The 20,038-nt window shown below is 40.2% G+C and overlaps 2 protein-coding genes and 1 long non-coding RNA gene across 11 annotated transcripts; 1 reads left to right on the forward strand and 2 right to left on the reverse strand.

Annotated features, from left to right (window-relative positions):
* LOC8062534 lies at positions 1,435 to 9,520 on the reverse strand. 9 transcript variants are annotated; one of them, XR_002449535.1, is made up of 7 exons: positions 8,967 to 9,520; positions 8,173 to 8,319; positions 4,671 to 4,736; positions 4,228 to 4,292; positions 4,031 to 4,140; positions 2,583 to 2,820; positions 1,435 to 1,628 (listed from the first exon to the last, which is right to left on the reverse strand). XR_002449535.1 is itself a non-coding variant. In XM_021452042.1 (6 exons), the coding sequence occupies exons 1-6, from the start codon at positions 9,112 to 9,114 to the stop codon at positions 2,718 to 2,720; spliced, it is 639 nt and encodes a 212-aa protein (XP_021307717.1). In that variant the 5' UTR covers positions 9,115 to 9,520; the 3' UTR covers positions 2,537 to 2,717. The 9 variants fall into 9 exon arrangements, 1 of the variants encoding a protein (XP_021307717.1); XR_002449536.1 differs by lacking the exon at positions 1,435 to 1,628 and adding an exon at positions 2,167 to 2,193; XM_021452042.1 differs by lacking the exon at positions 1,435 to 1,628 and having other exon boundaries at positions 2,537 to 2,820.
* Positions 12,332 to 16,636, forward strand: LOC8062535 (peptidyl-prolyl cis-trans isomerase E). The gene is made up of 3 exons (XM_002464214.2): positions 12,332 to 12,496; positions 12,748 to 13,011; positions 16,147 to 16,636. Exons 1-3 carry the CDS (start codon positions 12,460 to 12,462, stop codon positions 16,350 to 16,352), a joined length of 507 nt encoding a protein of 168 aa, XP_002464259.1. The 5' UTR covers positions 12,332 to 12,459; the 3' UTR covers positions 16,353 to 16,636.
* LOC110432944 lies at positions 13,971 to 17,777 on the reverse strand. The gene is made up of 2 exons (XR_002450243.1): positions 17,405 to 17,777; positions 13,971 to 14,479 (listed from the first exon to the last, which is right to left on the reverse strand). It is a non-coding gene; the product is annotated as an uncharacterized LOC110432944 (long non-coding RNA).

A 20,038-nucleotide genomic window follows, 5' to 3' on the forward strand; every position in this document is an offset into this window, starting at 1 on the left:
TTTCCTCCTTGTCACCATGAATGTGTGTCTACTAGTAACAACAAAACTACATATTTCTAATCATTGTGTGTCACTCCATTCTCCACGTCATGATAAAAGCAACTCTCTGGTTGGGACTCCTCCACAATCCCTCTCTAGTTGAGAGAGGCCATACTACACATTTATATATGTATATATATGTATTCTCACTAGCTGGTAGTTGCCGGACTAGAAGGTGTGATCTCTCTAAATCTCTTGGGGGTAGAGAGAGGACAAACGACGAGCAAAATTGATGGTCAAGTCAGGTTGTAACTCCGAGCATGTGAAACAAGTGGCAGTCGTCACTAAGGTTGGACAATCACGAAAGCAACAACATGACACAAACGACACAGTATTGCAAAAACTTTGTATCACTCCTCAATTCCTCATCCATCATGTCGCTCAGCCATGTAAGGTATATGTAGTATTCTCCCATCAATATGTTCTGAGTTATCCTACCCCTTTCTAGTGCATCATCGTCATGCAACTGAGGACCTACACCTTGTGTTCTTGTGTGATGAGTGATTTATTTGTTTTGCTCCAATATCTAAATTGTTGGTTAGAAGAGAGGGAAAAGAAAAGGGTTCTTGTGTTGATGAGTGATTTATTTGTTTTGCTCCAATATCTAAATTGTTGGTCATAAGAGAGGGAAAAGAAAAGGAGAGAGAACTAGTCCATGGATCTACATAGAAGTTTGTGGAGACGATGAAGAGATCGAGGATACAATCTGCATAACACTACTTCTTTATTGTTTCGAATAGATGTTATATAAAAACAGCCAAGGCTACTCTACTACTCGAGTGTTGTGTTGCATTATTTAATAGCCAGCATCACGTCATCAACTTCACTCTTCATGCAATATGCAAGAAATACTTGAACGACTGCACTGCTTCACTCTCTATGCATGAATTCATACGATAACTAGCATGAATGCATGCTCCAAATAACTTGGAAAATGGTCTCGAGGGTGTCAATCATCTCTCTCTCTATTTTTTTTTTGTTTGGGCCAGTGTGGAAGTTCAGGACCCGCAAATACACACGAGCCCACCCCTCGCGGCCTGGCAGGCGGCAGCCCAGCATCACACGCACCCTGCACGCGATCATTTTTCCCACGACCGATGGACGCTGACGGCTGGAATTTTTTTTCCACGATCATTTTCCCTTCACGATCACATGTACAGGTCAAATTTTCTGATCATATTTAACTCTGACCGGGTTAATTTCTACCTTACCTATCTCAAACCCCTAGTTCACCGTGGCCGGTTTTCTTACGTAGAAAAAAACACACCTGGTTTTCTCATTTGTGGTTTGAATGACAATTTTATGGCTACATGTATTTTGGTAGTCATAACGAATTGGGTTGTGAGGAACTCATCCTGGTCACACAAAAAAAAATCAAAATAACATGACCACAAATTTTCTGATACAGTGTCGAACATGCATTAACTAAAATTAAAACATTTGAACACCAATCATGCGAACATTCACCACGTGGGTCTGTTTGGTTTCACGAGTTAAAATTTACCGTACCGTTCGTTACAACGACGGGTGAATAAGCTCCCTGCTCCCCGCTCCTCCACGAAGTGTCAGACAGCCAGCTACTAAGCGTCCTGTCAGATTCGAGAAGTTAAATTTTTTTTCTTGACGGATTCAAGATGCTAGAACTGAACTATGGCCAAACTTTTAATTTGGAATTGGCAAATCCAAGATCCCACTAAGATGAGTATAATTGCAAGGCATACACGGGAAATAGATTCTTTATTCAACTCAGTGACAAGATGTTCAACTTGCCGCCAACCGCTTGGTGAGCTACTGCAAGCTGCTGGATCCCTCTGCACTACCACTTCTAGACACCATACCATTCACAGAATAGGACAGAGGAAGAAGTTGCTGTTCTTACATCTTGGGCCTTGTTTAGTTCATCCTGAAAATCAAAAAGTTTTCAAGATTCCACGTCACATCGAATCTTGTGGCACATGCATGAAACATTAAATATAGACGAAAACAAAAACTAATTACACAGTTTAGCTGGAAATCACGAGACGAATCTTTTGATCCTAGTTAATCCATGATTAGATAATATTTGTCACAAACAAACGAAAGTGCTACAGTACCGAAAACTTTTCACTTTTCGGAACTAAACAAGGCCTTACCCTTGATGAAGTGTTCTCTCCACTGCATAAGAACAGAGCAAAAAATATTCTCCTGCTTAAACTTTTTGTTAAGATGAATAAATACAAATTAGCTTATGTGTTTGCAAAAAGGCCAAGCGGGCATGTGTTGCTGTGATATTCATCCAGATGAAATGCATGCTGATGGCCACTGTATACTCTTTTTGGAAAAATAAAAGCAACATGTTTTCAATTAACCAAGAGAAGGAAAATAATTTTTCAACAACAGCATAAATCAATTAAGCCTACGTCAAGCTATGTTCTGCCTATTTTGTCAACAAATTTGTATGACTGGCCTGCAAGAGGGAACACAGGCTAGCTTACAGCATAAATGTTTGTCAATAAAGTGAAATTAAACTATAACTTTATTTATGTGAAATGAAAAAAATGTACCTTAGAGTAGAGGGCTACAGAATGACTAATCAGCCTGCATGGTGTTGTTGAATTCACCAGCAGCAAAATACACTCAGCTAACTTTTCGATCTTCTAGTCATGCCATTGCCAGCACTAGCTTTGCATGTTACAGTATCACCGTGGGAGGTAGGTGCTAGTGCCAGATTTTTGGAATGAGGAGAAAGGAAGATTCGGTGAACTAGAATCTATCCCTGCTATCTGTGCCCAACATTTTGTTCTGCAAAAAGAGTAATTATATCAGGAGAATTCTAGGGAAGGAAAGAGGAAACTAATAGGAGCAAAACACAATAAATTGGGAGGAATGCATCATTAGATTTTTAAACTACGGACATGTACACAACTCAGACAAAGATGTACTAATTACTACCATCGCTGAAAAGAGAAATTAGATTACCACTATTACTACTAGTATTCCTACTGCTACAGACTCCATACCTACTACTAATAGTTCAAGCATATTTAGCTGTAGCACTAGATGAAGCCAATAGGCACACAACTCATGTGAAAAAGCTGATATGAAGCATACAGGATGCATACTGAAAATCACTGAATGTGTGAATGACCTGAACAGGTCACTTATTTTAACTATGCACTAAATTTGTATATAATCAGGGCTTAAGTGCCATCTACCTGAACACCCTCTTGAAACTTGAATTGTTCTTTTTTCGTAAAAGCAATAGCACAAATAAGAAAGAAGCCCATCTCAGTATTATCAATATTTGTATTTTATCATCATATTTAAATTAATTTATCCTGTTTTCTTCAGGTACACACCTACCTATTGATCAAGGTATCTTCAAAAATCTTTCTATAATCTCCAGAACCTTGTATTTTTCCTACAAATCATCAGAATTCCAATTTAAGATGGTCTGAAAGTGGAATCAGGAATAGTAGGATAGTTAGAAACCATTTGATTAGTGATTTCTGACTCTGTCCACAATTTAGTACTTTTTTTTTTCTTTTTATAAATTGTGCTCCGAACACAGTTGAATCCAGAATAGCAGTACAGGCATTTAGAATAGATGAAGGAACACATAGTTGCATCTGGAATAGTCCACACAAACAAAAGCAAAAGACAGCTGCTAGAGACTAAAGAAGACCCAGAACTCCTTGGCCATAAACCAATTAGAAATCACACGCAGGTAAAATGCATAAATTTGACTAGATTTCAACCAAGAATATATATAGCATATAAATTGTAACCAACTAGCAGCATAGGAGCATGCTTTGAAGGGAGCAATCACAGACAATGAATCATCAAGATCAGCAAACCTAATCCACAGACCAGTGCATAGCACATCCAGCTAGCCATATCTTAATTAACAGATAATTTCAGTACAAGCAAGTGGCAAAAATAAACAAGAATTGGAGGGTGGCTACTTGTTTACTTGCACGAGCACATACGGGCAGCCTGATCTAGAAAGCACCTGATGGATAGAAGACAGATGAAAATTGCAGGGGCAGGGGCCGCCGTGGAAGGGAGCATGTGCCGGTGCCGCTGCCGGAGCTTGGAGGGAGGGGGCACAGTTGTCCAGAACTTTCAGTTTGCACAGACCAAGAACCAAATTTTAGTTTGGGGGAAATCAGAGCGAGAGTAAGAGAGAGAGGGCAGGAGTTGGCTGACCGAAGCATAGTGATGATCAACAGCAGCGTCCCGGTGGTGATGTGGATTGAGCGAGGCTTGAGCTGCTGATAAGAAAGGGGCCAATTTACTGAATATATTGTGTTACATTAGTATTCATGCATGTTTAGCTTAGTCCCTCCTGATAAGAAACAGAAATTATGTGACATGTTGCTTAACTAAGTCTAATAGTTGCTGCCCAATGGATGAGGATGACCAAACATCAACAGTTGAACACAGATGATTGAAGCTCTTAATTTATAACAATATGATAATATGCTACTTCGCTGAACTAGAGATCAGAAAGATGGACAGCAACTACACAATAAAAAATCTGGAGTAACTTTGATGGTGAGCTCAAGCGATAAAATTCAAAGGTGCCAGTCCATATAGAGCTTGGGTAATTTTACCTAATGTCATGCATCAGCACCCATAATCCCATTTACCTGCCCCCAGGATCCACTGAAATATATATGTGAGGTTCCTCTTCCTCCCTGGGTAATTTTGTATTTCTGCAAACACCAAAGTACCAAACAGATGATAAAGAGAAGGCATAGTATTATCACAAAAAAATACACAATAGTAAAATTAACACAACACCTAACCTGAATTAGCTGTTTAAGGAAAATCACATATTCAACATATCTAGAGATGGATCCATGGATCTCTCAGTGGAGGAACACAACAATGTAAGGCATCACAAGCACTACTCAGAAAAGATACCAATAGTTTTGTACCAACAATATTGGTCAAATGCTCAAATTCCTTTACATTGCAGTGTTTCAGTGGTGTTACAATCACTAGCAGCACTACACACGGGTTTAGGATCTACAGCTAGTAGCTCTACCCCTCTAAAAGTCACTTCCTTTCTGCATCTTCTTATCATGTTCAGCCTTCTAATTGCATCCTCCATCCGTCTTTCAAGATTTTCAAGCTGCTTAAACGCCGGAATAAGACCCCTTTCTTCTATATCCTCCAGTAGTTCCTCTCCATTCTGCATTCTCCCTGTCGAATACATAGCTCCAGTGAGTGTGATATAGGTAGTAACGTTCGGCCAAAGACCCTTAGATTTCATCTCTCCATAAAGATCTAGTGCATCAGAGATATGCTTGTCTTTGCATAAACCAGTAATTAGAACATTATAACTGACAACATCAACCTTCAATCTACACAACTCCATCAGCCTCTTCAAGTGCAAAGCATCAGCAATCTTGGATTCTTTGCAAAGACTGTGCATTAGAGTAGTGAAAGTAGCAACAGTTGGCACCATTCCTGAACGCATCATATTACTGAAAACTATGACTGCCTCCTCAAGTTTTCCACATCTACAAAGTCCTCTAATAATTGAGCTCTCAGCAACTTCAGCAGGCACAATGCCAATAGCTTTCATTTCTTCTTTTAGCCTGAACGCTCTATCAATCTCACCAACCCGACATTTTGCGTTGACCAATGCAATATAGTGTGTATGGTTTGGTTGAAGCCCTACTTGTAACATCTCATGTAAAACTTCGTGACTCTGGTCCAAGTAATTTTTTCTGATCAATCCATTGATCATGGCACTAAAAGTTTTACTGCTGGGTGACAAATGTAAACACTTCATACAATTGAAAAGTCGTAGTGCATTATGCATCTTGGATTTCTCACTGAAAGATGTAATCAATATATCAAAAACTAACTTATCAGGGAAAATGCCTTCTAAGACCATCTTCTCCAAGAACTTAACTGCAATGTCAATCAACCCACACTCAGAAAGCCCAAGAATGAGCAAGCGATATGTAACATTGTCTGGCCTGATTCCTTTCCTCACCATATATTTGTACAGATATAAGGACTTTGAAAATTGTCCCCTCTTGACATACCCATGCATAAGTATGTTATAGCTAGCAGAGTTTGGATAAACCTCATTCTGATACATATCAGACATCATCCTTTTTATAGTATTCACATTTCCACCCTTGAGGTACCCATTCATCAATGAATTATAGGCAATACAATCTGCATACAGGCCTTCCTTGCATATGATCTCCTGGAAAACATAAGAAGCAGCCTTCACTTGGCCTTCATTGATCAACCCATTCAGCAAGCAGGTATATGCAACAGTATCAGGGACTACTCCTTTCTCCAACATCATCTGCAACATGACTAACGCAGGCAAAATCTTACCTTTCCTGCAAAAACCACTGAGAAGAATGGTGTAGGTATGGATATCAGGTAAACAGTTGTTTTTTACCATTTTCTCGCATATATCCAAAGCTTCATCTAGGGTTCCATATTTGCAAATCCCAAGAAGTAGTGCATTGAAAGTTTTCTCATCAACAGCAGAAGGTATGTCAAGAAGACAGAACATAAACTGCTTTGCTTGTACCAAGTGGCCTCCTTGACATAATCCTCTAAGCAAATTCTGATATGTGCAAACATTTGGAGAATGGCCATATCTAACCATATCATCATAAACTGAAAATGCCTCAACTATTTTACCTCTGTGGCAATAACTATCAATTATGCAGTTAAAGGAGACAGAATTAAATGATATATTCATCCTAGACATGTATTGTCTGAAGTGTTCAGCCTCTGTAATCATTCCCTCTCTATAGAAAGCACGTAATAATGCATTATGGATAACTGGATTGGCAACTAGACCCCTTCGATAAATGTCCACAAAATGCTTTAGTGCTACCTTGACATACCCTGCCTTACAATAGTAACAGATCAGAGTTGTATATAGCACGTCATTAGGTAAAATTCCACTTTTCTGCATCCTTGACAAAATTTCTTTTGTTTCATGCATCTTAGCCATCCTGCACATACCATTGATCAATGCTGAATAAGTGACGACATCTGGATCAATTCCATCCTCAAGCATACTCTTCAAAATTTGTTTAGCCTTGGAAATCTCACCGACTTGACAGAAACCATCAATGAGAATAGTACACATCGTCTTATTGATGGTTATACCTCTTGATTTCAGATCAACCATAAGATCTAGAGCAGGTCCCAGCATGGAAACTTTGCAGTAACCATTCAACAAAGCACTATAAGTTAGTTCGCTTGGCATGACACCAGTAATTTCCATTTCCGACAGAACACTTAGGGCCTTATCAATTCTCCTGTTTCGGCAGTACCCATCAATCATTGTAGTGTAAGTAGCTACACTTGGGACCAAAGTTTGTCTCAGCATATGATTAAAGACACAGCGAGCATGATTTATCTTACCTTCACCAAAAAACCCATTGATCAAAGTATTGTAGGTACATTCATCAGGTGTTAAGTCATCTTTTCTCATTCTCTTGAGCAAAAGGAAAGCACGCGCACTCCTCTTTATTCTACATAATTTATCTATCATGATGTTGTAGGTATATATATCTGCCTGTATACTATCCCTCTCCATATCTTCTAGAACACACAAGGCAGCCTTAAATCTTCCCTTCTTAACATACCAATGTAGTATTGTATTATAAGTGGCAGAATTTGATAGGCAACAACTCTTCATCTTCTGAAGCATATCTTCAGCCTTTCTAAATTCACCATTGGTGCATAGGGAATTCAGAAGAATATTGCAAGTGGTAACATCCAAAGGAAACTTACGGGCCAAACTCTCTCTCAAGAACAACCAAACATACTTTGATTCCCCTTCCTCCACAAGAGCCTTAAGGATGGAATTGCAAGCAACAGGTGAAGCCTTAAATCCACAGTCATCCATAAAGAAAACTGCCACAGCTGCATCTAGCACTTTTCTTTCCTTGACATATGCTTTGATAAGGAGTTCAAAAACGACATGATTGGTGGAATCAAAACGTGAAATGATCCGCAAGAGGGAGGTAAAAATAGCAGTGCAGGAGAAGCCCGTCACAGCAAGATGCTTCAACACTGACATTGCTTGCGAATGCATTTGAGCCTGGATGAGAATTCGAACAGCCATACAGTAAATGTAGGTAATTCGGTCTAAACCTGATCGCTCCACAATAGAATTCAGTATCTTCAAGGCCAGTTTTCCATCAGACTTGCCAAGGCTCCCAAATTTGTAGGCCATGTGGTTCAGGGTCTCCCACCGCGTCATAGTCTGAATGGTAATGATGCTACTATCAATTCCATGCGCTGAAAGAAAGAACCAAATCAATGAAAGAGCGAACTGATACCACCCAGAAAGAAGCAATAGCACACATGAAATCTGCTGGGGCTCGGAGTTTGACTTCTAACTTCAAGGAAATGCTACTTCAGTCTCTAGGATTGGAATCTGGTACTGGAGTAGCACACACTATCATATGTAATGTATGTACATTTCTCCAGTGAAATGTGGAGATAATCTTCAATTGAAGTGATAGACAAACAGAGAACAGCCATAACCAGAGTTTGACATGTTCATTATTACAGTAGTTAATCGAGTGCATTGAGGAATCCGTTTGCAACAGATGCTACAAACAGGTGAAGAGAGAATCAAGATAGAAAACATGTGCGGAATGCACAACCAGCAGCATTCTGAAATCTTCAGATTTGCACGAATTAATGAGCACTTCTAGTAATTGCAGAAAGCATGAAGTCAGGGTAATTCTTATAGGCCTGGGGTTTGCATTTTGCACTAGAAGGATCAACTAATAAAGTACTAATACCCGATTTCTTCCCCCTAATCCTTAGAATTAACGAACTACGGAACATAGAAATAACATGTACACAGGTTTGCTGACTGAATGTTCCTATCTGCTATAGAAGGGTCAAGCAGTTTGCCTTTTCGCGGAGAATTTTACCTGGGGTGTTGTTGGAGCTGGCAGCGATACGGGGGCGTGCGGGGGGCCTAGCGCGGGAAGGGAGCCGCGAGGAGTAAGCCACAGCTTTGCACTCGACGATTCTGCGGCGATACGAGGAGTGCGCCAGCGACGAGAACGGCCGTGCCATTAGCGCAGCAGCCGCGCGCCTCGCTCGGCTGCTCGCGCTCGTGCCGCCGCTCAGCTGCTAGCGCTCAGCTGCTCAGCGGTTGGTGGGATGGAGGAGAATGGAATGGAGCGGCTCCAACCTTGGTGCTGTTTGGTTGAGGAACGGATTCCAGGACGAACTCGCTCCCGAAAAACTTCCGGTGGGCGCGCGTGCTGGGGGCTGGGGCGGCCGAAGCTGCGGCCGGGGTGCGCGGCCGGAGTTGCGCCAGGGGTGGGCGGAGATGGCTAGTCGGCAGCGGCGGGATGGCTAGCCAGCGGCGGAGCCAAGGGCCTGGGCCTGATGGCCGGGCGGCGGACTCGAGCAGGGCTACAACCGGCAGCGCGGACGCGAGCACGGCCATGGCTTGCTTGAAAGAACAGAGGAAAGAGAGAACTCAAGAATGACATGTGGACCCATACTTAACACGAGGATTAAGACATATGTTATGTGATTTAGGTCGTGTTTAGTTCTCATGCAAAATACAAAATACTAAGAGCAACTCCAGTAGTAGCCTCCAAAATAGGACCACTACTTTTTATTTAGGTGCTCCCTCTATTTTCGGATGCCTAAAATTTTTGCTTTCACTCCAACAGTACTACCTAAATGAAGGCCCTCAAATCCAAATTGGCAGACAATGACATATGTGCCCCACTTATTATTGGGTCAAACATTTCGCTACCGCGTGGCCACATGAAGGGGAGGCTCGACGCTCGCAACGACCATGGCTGGAGCTGCTCTCGCTCATCAAAGAGTCACTCTCACCGGAAGGGATAGGGGTGAGGCCCAACGGTGTGAGGTCGGAGGTAGAGGGAGGGAGCACGGTAGTGGAGATCGGCGCTGGAGGGAGGTGGGTGAGGCTGCGTCTGTACGGTGTGATGAGGTAATGGCCACACCACGTAGGATAGGGGTTGGACTGTTGGGCCAACAAAAATAGGGTCTGCAGGGAAGATTTGGATGTCCACCCCAAATTAGGGCTCTAGTAGGGGTCCTGTTGGAGTGTTGTTTTTAGCCTGGGCACCCACATTTAACTATGAGGACTCAAGTAGGGACTCTGCTGGAGTTGCTCTAAGTACTTTGAAATGATGAAGCGTAAAATCTCAAATTTTTCATGGATGCGTTTAGTTCTATCCAACCCAAGCGCTTTTGGGCTTTTTTGTTTTTTTTTCTCTTGAGACTAAAATCTAAAATAGAGAATAAACATTTTTTTGCTAAAAATTTGTATGGTGTTTAGTTTTATTATGCAAAATGATAAACCGAAATCCAAAATTATTTGAGATGAAAGGGAAACTAAACACTCTTATTTATCTCATTCCTCTAAGGGCACTCACAATACAAGACTCCATCACAAAGTCCAAGACAATTAATTACATATTATTTATAGTATTTTGCTGATGTGGCAGCATATTTATTGAAAAAAGAGGTAGAAAAAAATAAGACTCCAAGTCTTATTTAGACTATAAGTCCATATTATTCAAGTTAATAAATAACTTTAGACTCTATAATAAAGTCTGCATTATGAGTGCCCTAACCAATCAAAAATACATATGGACCCTATACTTAACGGCCATGGCTTCATTCAAGGGCATTGACGGGGTGTGCTAAGTTTGATAATAGCAAAGTAGCAAAATCGCTTTTATGGATAACTAAAGAGGAAAGCCCACATTTTATAATGGCAAGATCTCAATATTAGAGATTAATTTGGTACTAACTCGTGATTATCATTTGAAGAGTTATTTACATAAAAGTCGTTTGTTATATCTTTTCACTCTCCAACAGTTCTTCTATATCTTATATGTACTCTAGGAATTATTCTCGCCTTCTATATTTAGCTAGCGAGAAATCCAAAATAGAAGATGTCTATGATTGGATAACTATTTAGAAATACAGTTGAAGTGTAGTTTCTTTTACCAAAATCTCTATTCCTACATTTAGAAATCATATAGAGTCTTTTGGAGTTGCTTTAAATAGCCTATAGCAGGCTGAGAGTAGATTGGTGTCAAGGTAGCAGATCACATCACGGTGGTATTATTACGGACACTATTTCTAATAACTACTTATAATCATTACATCTAGATTTAAACATATATATCATGACTAATTAGTACAAATAGGCATTTAACTATAGTAAAAAAAATGATGTCTCACATACTTAACATGTGAAAAAATGTGGTGTTTCATATATTATATATAAATCATCATAAATCATAGTAGTTTATATAAAAAAAGATGAGAGCCATAAATAGTTCGTAAAACAATAAATCGTTATCGTTGTTAAAAATCAACAAAATCATCCTACAATCACTTAAACCATGTGTATCTTAAGTGTACTAGAATTATTTATTAGTTGCATATTATATCATGCTATTGCAACCGCTACAAAGATTTACAGACTGCTATAACGGCTGGGTGCCTCAAATAGTGGCCACTAAGTTCCAACTTGCTATATCTAGACTGTTATTTAGTTCCATTAGTAAGAGCATCTCCAAGAATTTCCAAGAATTTCCTTTCAAAATCCTGAAGTTTTTTTTTCCCAACTTACCAAAAAGTATTAAGAGGAGTAAATAAGATAAGCTCTAACAGTTTTAATTTACACCTAAAATATAGAAGATAATTTTATATTAAAAAACATATATTATTTTTAAATTATTCTAATCACTTTTATATATTTTTCTGTCTTATACATTTGTATCAAACCCTTTTCTACTCTTATTTTTTCGGAGGCTCTTTGGCCTTAGATTGAGAGACTGATACACATGCTTTCCACACGCGGATATGTGCTTTGGATAATTTTTTTCAAATACTAAAAAAAATGAGGTGAGATTAGAAACTCTTAGAGCATCTCTAGGAGCCTTTCTAAATCTCACTTTCTAAATCATCATTTGGAGAGTCATTTGCATAAAAATCGCTTTCTATATTTTTGTACTCTCCAACAGTTTTGCTAAATCTCATGTGCACTCTAGATATTTGGCTAGCGAAAAATTCGGAATAGACAATGACTATATTTGGATGACCATTTAGAGAAGCTGTTGAAGGATAGTTTTTCATCAAAATTGCTATTCCTAGCATTTAAGAACAATACAAAGAGTATCTTGGAGATGCTCTTAGAAGTTAAGTTTTTTCTATTTTTTTCCAAAATCCTATATTGGGAAGTTTATTGATACTCTCGGAGATCCTCAAAGGTTCTTGTCGAGCAATAAAGACTGTATACAATACGCCAGTCCGGATCTTCCGGCTCCTCCGTCCAGCGAGCAGAGAAGCCAAAAACCCCAAGCCGGACGCCTCCCGTCTCCCTGTCCGGGCGCACCAGCCTACCTCGCCGCCGGAGACATGAACCAGCCCGTGCAGAAGAACACCCTCTACGTCGGTAAGCCCACCATCTCTTCCTCTTCCTCTTCCTCTTCCTCTTCCGCTTCCAATCGCGCGCGCACGCTCCGTTGTCCAATCTCCCACCTTCTTGGCCGCGCGCGTCACCTGCTCGACGAAATTCATCATCAAGAATACTCGCTGTGGCCACGACAGGACCTTGTACTTCCTCGGTCGTGTGTCGTTGACGGACGAAATTCCCCGTGCGCGTGGACTAATCCGAGCTTCCTCGACCTTGATTGATGGGCGCAGGTGGGCTGGCGGAGGAGGTGGACGAGAAGATCCTGCACGCCGCGTTCGTGCCCTTCGGCGAGGTCAAGGACGTCAAGACGCCGCTGGACCAGTCCACGCAGAAGCACCGCTCCTTCGGCTTCGTCACCTTCCTTGAGCGCGAGGACGCCGCCGCTGCCATGGACAACATGGACGGCGCCGAGCTCTTCGGCCGCGTGCTCACCGTCAACTACGCCTTCCCCGAGCGCATCAAGGGAGGGGAGCAGGGATGGGCTGCCCAGCCAAGTGAGCCTTCCGTTTCCTGTGTCTCTCCCTCTGTATTTCTTTTGCTTCTTCATTCGGTCGCGCCCTGCCTTAGCAGCTGCTCGATTGTTTGTTTTAGTTTCCTGACTAACTTATTAGGGCAAGGACTGGCATAACTCTTCACAAAAAAGTTGATTGTAATTCGGTTCAAAAGCGTGGTCAGAACATTAAGGGTGAGGAAATCTTATTGTAGTACTACAAGGCAAGATTTTAGGTAACAAATAGGGAAATTGAGAATGCATAAAATTGGAACTGGAAAGGTAAGAACTGTTGAAAACCCTAGTTATCTCGGGGAAAATTAGATGTTTGTGTAAAGCGAAAGCTGAAATAAGCGCTCCATCACATATATATCAGTATGGTTCTACAGACTTTTGGATGTTATTCATATGTAGCCATTTTTGTTTGTCTTCAACTATAACAAAATCTCTTCCTAAATGCACAAGCAAGATGAGTCCTTGTGCTTGAACTCAATTGTTCAAATGCCAGCAATTTATGGCTGATGGATGTTCTTTGTGTAAGTATAGTATCCTGATTTGTTGATTTTAAGCATTGTGTTATAATGCTTTGTACTTACCTGTAGGGGCCGAGGCCCCTCCAGTTCCATCAAAAAAAAAAGAAGAAGCAATGGACAGATAAACAGTTGTTGTTAGTGATAGTTATAAGAATGGTTGTTTTTGCGGTTGAAACATCAACCCCTGCTTGGTTTGGTTCAAACCACTGTGTTAAAATCTCTGTTATGGTCTGGAATATCCCAGTTCATTCAGTTTACATCTTATATGGTCAACATTGCAGAAGGAAAACAAAATAGTTCTGTATTATATTGTATTTAGAAAGATAGCAATATAGCATTGAAGATAGTTCAGAGTTGGGAGGTTTTATCTTCATTACATTACAATGAGCTAATAGTAATGCAGTTCATGGTGTGGCAGTTCATTGGTGTTCTCTAGTAATCTATCAGCTTAGACTTTTCGCTCATAAAAGTTACATGTATAGCAGCAGTGAATGCACATGGAGAATGGAACCTAGTCGGGGGTGGAACCAGGCCTAGGGCCAGTAGGGACATGGCCTGATAACACTAGTTACACCCTCTTAATTTAGACCCGCAGCCCCACACTCGAGGTGTAAGTCAGGCAGTCTTCCTACTTGGGCAGAGGGCAAACAGCCCCACAACCTCATGCATCCCTTCCGGCATGCGTACGTTCTTCCCACACAGACACGTTGGCAGCGCCGCAGCCTGCAGCTCCCCACCAGTCTGTGGACGTCCAGCTAGAACCTCCACTGTGAATATATGATTTGAGCTTTTCTCTTCTCCCTAGTTCCCCATCTAGAAAGGTTAAATTTCCATTCAATTGGAAGTTGAATCACAATTAAATTTTGGCCCAATTTTGTACTGAAATTACAGACTTAGAAGATCGTCCTTGTGGCTAGGGAATCGGTGTCACATTTGCTCCTGTCATGCAATGAAAACAAAACCACCCTCATGAGTAATCATTAGAAATTGAAGCTAGCAGTGCCAATGCCAAGCTAGAAGATTCTCGACATGAACTTCTAGAAGAGAGATGCTGATTCTGAACAAGAAACAATAAGATCAGTGGTAGCAATGCTATTCATGGGCTTTGGAAACCAATTGTGGAAATGCATCCAAACATTAGGGGTGATGCCTCAGGTGAGGACAGCTGTTTTACTGCCAGGGATCCATTGTCTAAACCTTAACTTAGGTGTAGTTCAAATTATATGAAAAATGATGATGCTCAGATATTGCTAGGGTGGTTTGCTTGTTCGACTGGAAAATAATCTGATACAGAGCCAGGTCCAGTTCTGTTTACCTAAAGGATCATTTAGTGGAATACTCGGGGGGGGGGGGGGGGGGTGGGATGTGTTTTAAATATGTTTTAATGGTTTACTGTCTGGGAGATTGAACTTGCAACCTCACCCCTCCATGCCCCCAGCGCACGAATTGGGTGACAAACATATGAGCTATAAATTTTACCCCTGTTCTTGCTTAGCTAGGTGCTTCGAGTTATATTTAGGTCAGTACAATTGCATATAAATAAAACATTTACAGGCTTCAAATTCAAAAGTATTTAACTATAATATTTTGAACTCCAAGTTGATCCACATGTTGTACCATTCCTCTGATGAACCAATCATCTCTACAGTGTCTAACTGTGTTTGGCACCAAGGTTCTGACCTGATCTGATGCCTATATCATTTAACTTTTCATGCAGCTCAATAAATTAGTTTAGTAGAAAAAGGGAGCTTATACAAGCTGACAAAAGTTGGTTTTGAAGTGTGGAACAGAGTTTTATAAATTTTAATTATAGAGTAATACACAATGGCACTTCTTTGTCGAGATGAGAGGGTAGGGATAAGACAGGGTCCTGGCTATACATTATTGTCCTATACACCATTGTTGGTCCTAACCTCCTAAAGCTAAAATCACATTTCACATTTGTTACAGAGTAGAATTTTATACTGATTGCAGAATCGGTTGTGCACTTGAAATCAGTTAGTGGTTATTATTTTTGATGAAATCAGTTTGGGGGAGTAGCCTTACTGTATATATTATTGATAAACAAGGGGAGAAGAAAAAAGTGATAATTTTAACTTTTGTTTAGGTTTCTGAGCTGCTGAAATAAATGTTTGTATCCCCATTGGCCATTGCAAGTGAAAAAATAAACACTGAAGAAGCATTTATTATAGTTTATGTCCTGATGAACTCTTGCCCAGTAGACTTATTTCATTTATTTCCATGAAATCTTTGATACTTACTTTCTTTTTAACATTGTAAATTTAATAAGTTGGCAATACAACCTGACTTCCAATCAATCCAATTAAAAGTGCATTAAAAATGTACTGTTGATTCTCTTTATCTCTTGCATTTTTTTTCCTTATTGTGGATCTATTGTATTACTTATTGCTTAGTAAGTCCCGAAACAAAATTCAGTATATCTAGATTGTGCCTTTGCTGTTTACGCTTCAAATTTTTTAGTTTTTAGACACTTAGATTTAGAAAATGACTGGTATGGAGGTTATAGCTTTGTCTGTGTTTCATCAGCATTGATTGCTAGCAACACATAATCTTATTGCTCATTACAATATGTTGTCTGTGTTCAGTTTGGGCCGATGCGGACACTTGGTTTGAGAGGCAGCAGCAGGAAGAGGAGATGCAGCGGCTGCAGGCAGAGCACCGTGCAGCAATGCAGGCAGCAGAGAAGCTGCACAGGGAGAAACTGGCTGCCGAAAGGGAGGGCGAGAAAGAAGAAGAGACAGCAGATCCCATGGCTGCTGCAGAGGCTCAGGCTGTGAAACAAAGTTCTTAAGAACCGGGATATCAATTTCATAACATATGTGCTACATTGGTGCCCCTTTGCCAAATACATGTTTCTCAGCAGCGTGGCTACAATATGACTAACGAATCTTGTGAGTGCTGTTTGCTTAGCTGAAAGAATCCTATTTCTCACTTGGATCTGGGATTTTTATGGATCTGTCTCTTTTTTTTTTTCATGTTGAGGTTGCAGAATCAAGCAGAGCTTTACTAAAATGCTGTGGTTCCCTATGCCTACATGTTGCATTGTCCAAGGACTTTGCAAATAAATTTTGCATTTGGTGTTGTTTACAAAGTCCTAAACTCATCTTCAAAGTCTAAAAATAGTCCAACTCCAAGGGACTTTGTATTTAGACTTGGCAAACCCAAAGTATGGACCTCACTCCTGACTTTTTTTTCACCGATCGCGTCCGCGCGTTTTTTTTCCCTTCGCGCCATTTTGACGTACGTCGTGCGTGCCAGGTCGCCGCCCAGGTCAGGTCGCCGCCGGTTGCCGTCCAGTCTAGGTCTTCGCGCCAGTCGCCGCCCAGCCCAGGCCGCGTTCGTCGTTCGTCGCCGTCGTCGTTCGCGTCAGTTCGGCTCCGTCCACCTCCATCAGGGCGGGCGCACGCGGCAGGGAGGACGGACGGGCGTAGAGAAATCGCACGGGGTGGGGGGGCCGGGGGACGGAGTCTGACGTGGAAGGCCGAAATTGTAGATGCAAAGTGATGGGAACGTTTACATATATGTAAAGCCTCAACCTCTATTTGCAAAGTTAACCAAATTGCAAACCTTATTTGCAAAACCATTAAAGGGGTATTTTCTACTCTTTTTTACAAATAGAGCAATGCAAAATTTGTTTGCAAAGCCCTTGGAGATGCTCTAATGTACTTAGTTTTTTTCTTTGCATTCTTCTACTAGGCTAGCGTCCAAGAACACAGAAGAAACTACCAGACGCCCCTGAATACTAAGCAATATTCTTGTGGTATCCGCAACTTATGTGGAAGGCATGAAGACATCCAAATTTACGATGCACACAACATTTACCATCGCACGGCTGCTACATACCTTGAAGAAGATGATTCTAATTGTCGCAGAATGTATCCGCTCCTTCCTCACCAATCTCTCGCTGTGTGCTATCTTGCTTTCTAATGTTCTTGACAATCGGATGGTGAAACGACGGTCAGATCCAAGCATAGAGGTTGTGATACCCAGGATATCTTGCATTGAGCCCCTAGACTAGACCTATGTACCACTGCAAGCACAGATCAACTCCCCATACCAGCACCGGATACATTTTTGGTAGAGAGTGAACCAGAGTGTGCTCAAATATTGTGGTTCCAAATGCCTCCCTTTCCTACATGGCTATATGCTGCATTGTAATATGACTAGTTCTTTGCAATGCACTCTTATAAGGGCCTAGCTCCTAGCTAGCACAATCTACACGCAAAAATAACCTTGATTTTTTTTTTCTGGTTCAATGACATTTCCTTATAAAGACCACATCTCCAACCGAAGAGAGGCATCCGAATAACTACTCATTAATGTATTTTAGGGAAACATAAAAATTATTTTCAGGAACCTCCATATTAAGTTGTAGGTGGCATTTAGGTATGGGTCATTATTTGGATGACCCCACTTTCTATATTGTCGTAGACAACGAGCTTCAATCACAACCACTTTATTTATGACCACTTTACTTGGGTAGCACCAGGGTAGAAGATTACAATTATCAGTACTTTTCTCTGTTTTGCAATACTTGGCCCATGGTACGCCATGTGCATAGAGTAAGAAAAGTTTAGTTTAATTTTAAGTGAAAATAATGTGAAATGACCATCCATACCCCTATTTAATGAGATAGTACAAGCATTTTCTTTTCTATCGAAGTATTTAGTTAGGGGTAAAATACTACAATAGTTTCACTCTTCATATCCGCAGTGGATAAGGATTGTGGAGCGTTTTCTTACAAGATCATGAACATGTATGGTAGAACAGAGGGAGAGTTATTGTGCATACAATATATTTGTAATTCAAGCTCTTTTTTTGGTCTTCTACTACAAACACATATACAGTAATAATTATAATCTTATACATACTCTTAATCGTCACAAATCAAGTAGCTTGGCGTTATTGACTAAAGAAACTATCTGAAAACGTATAGTTCCAGTTATTTTTTAGAGCGCAGATGAACCAGTTAATTTGATATCTTCTCCATTCCAAATTATAAGTTATTCTAAAAATCTTGGAAAGTCAAAGCATCTCAAGTTGACTAAATTTATATAATAATATAATAACATTTATGATACTAACTAAGTATCATGAGGTTCTTCACTAGTTATATTTTTATAGCAATATCTATTTGATGTCACAAATCTTTCTATTTTTTCTATAATCTTGGTCAAACTTAAGATGTTGATTCTCCAAGATTTTTAGAATGACTTATAATTTAGAATAGAGTGAGTACTTATATACGAAACTAATGTGAGGTTTGGGCTTGAGCCAGAGCCTTGGCTTCCTTCTCATTATACCGAAGGTCCCTGTCACGTCAAGTCCTTTAGACTTGGGTTCACCAGGCTGCTCCCAATCGAAGTAAAAATAAGAAGACTAGCGAGGCGCATGTTAATTGGCTAGTCATAGCGTCATACCAGGGCATACCCTTCTGCCTGCATAAACAGCCAGAGTGTACTCCCTCTATATAGAATTTAGAAATCGTTTTGGACAAAATTTAAGTTAAATATTGAGAATATAAATTATTAATAATTTTTAAATTGTTGAGTTTGCCAGAGTGTACTCCTTCTATATAGGATTTAGAAATTGTTTTGAACAAGGTTTGAGTCAAATAGTGAGAATATAAATGTGAAAATTATATGAATAGATTTGTCTTGAAAAATACTTTCATAAAAATATACACATATCATTTTTCCTAAATATTTTTATAAAAAAAAGAGGTCAAAGTTGTGTTTTGAAGACCGTGTCGCTATCCTAAACGACTTCTAATTCATATACGAAGGGAGTATTCAAAGAACTAATGTTGCTAGCCTGCCACACACATTTTCTCTGCCCGAATTCTAGAACTTGCCATCTCTTACAAACACCTTGCATTGGTTCCCTTTGGGCTTTGGCACAACCCGTTCACTTGTCTTATCAGCCGTTTTTTTTCTGTCAGTCAACAGTGTTTTTCTCTTATGATAAATCAATGAACAATATTTTCAATTATGAAAATATTGTTCACTGGTCTGAAAAGTCATGACTGAAAATATTGTTCATTAATTTATCATGAAAAAAAATTACTGTTGACTGACAGAAAAAGTACAACTGATAATACAAGTGAACGAGTTTTCAGACATGACATTTCTCACAATACTCTCGGGGTAGCAACAGCGGCACTAGCTAGAGTGGAGCGAGGGTGCAGTGTTTTTGGCCGGTTGCGAAACTCCTATTCCTGCTTCTGAGAAGTAGGATGGGATTTTTTTCCCGTTCTTGCTAGTTTTGGGCCAATAGATTTGAGTGGGAGTAGGGACTAGTAGATTATTAGATATTCATTTTGGATGGTAAAACATGGTTCTGTTGAGCTGAAATTTTGATTGTCAATAATGAGAGATTTGTACGTGAGGAACCACATAGTTTGATCGATGCTTTCTGAGATATCAATTGTTTACCAAAATGGATATAATACGTAACCTTTTTCTTTTTGTCTTAGTT

This window comes from Sorghum bicolor, chromosome 1, assembly GCF_000003195.3.
Source record: "Sorghum bicolor cultivar BTx623 chromosome 1, Sorghum_bicolor_NCBIv3, whole genome shotgun sequence".
Lineage (NCBI taxonomy): Eukaryota > Viridiplantae > Streptophyta > Magnoliopsida > Poales > Poaceae > Sorghum > Sorghum bicolor.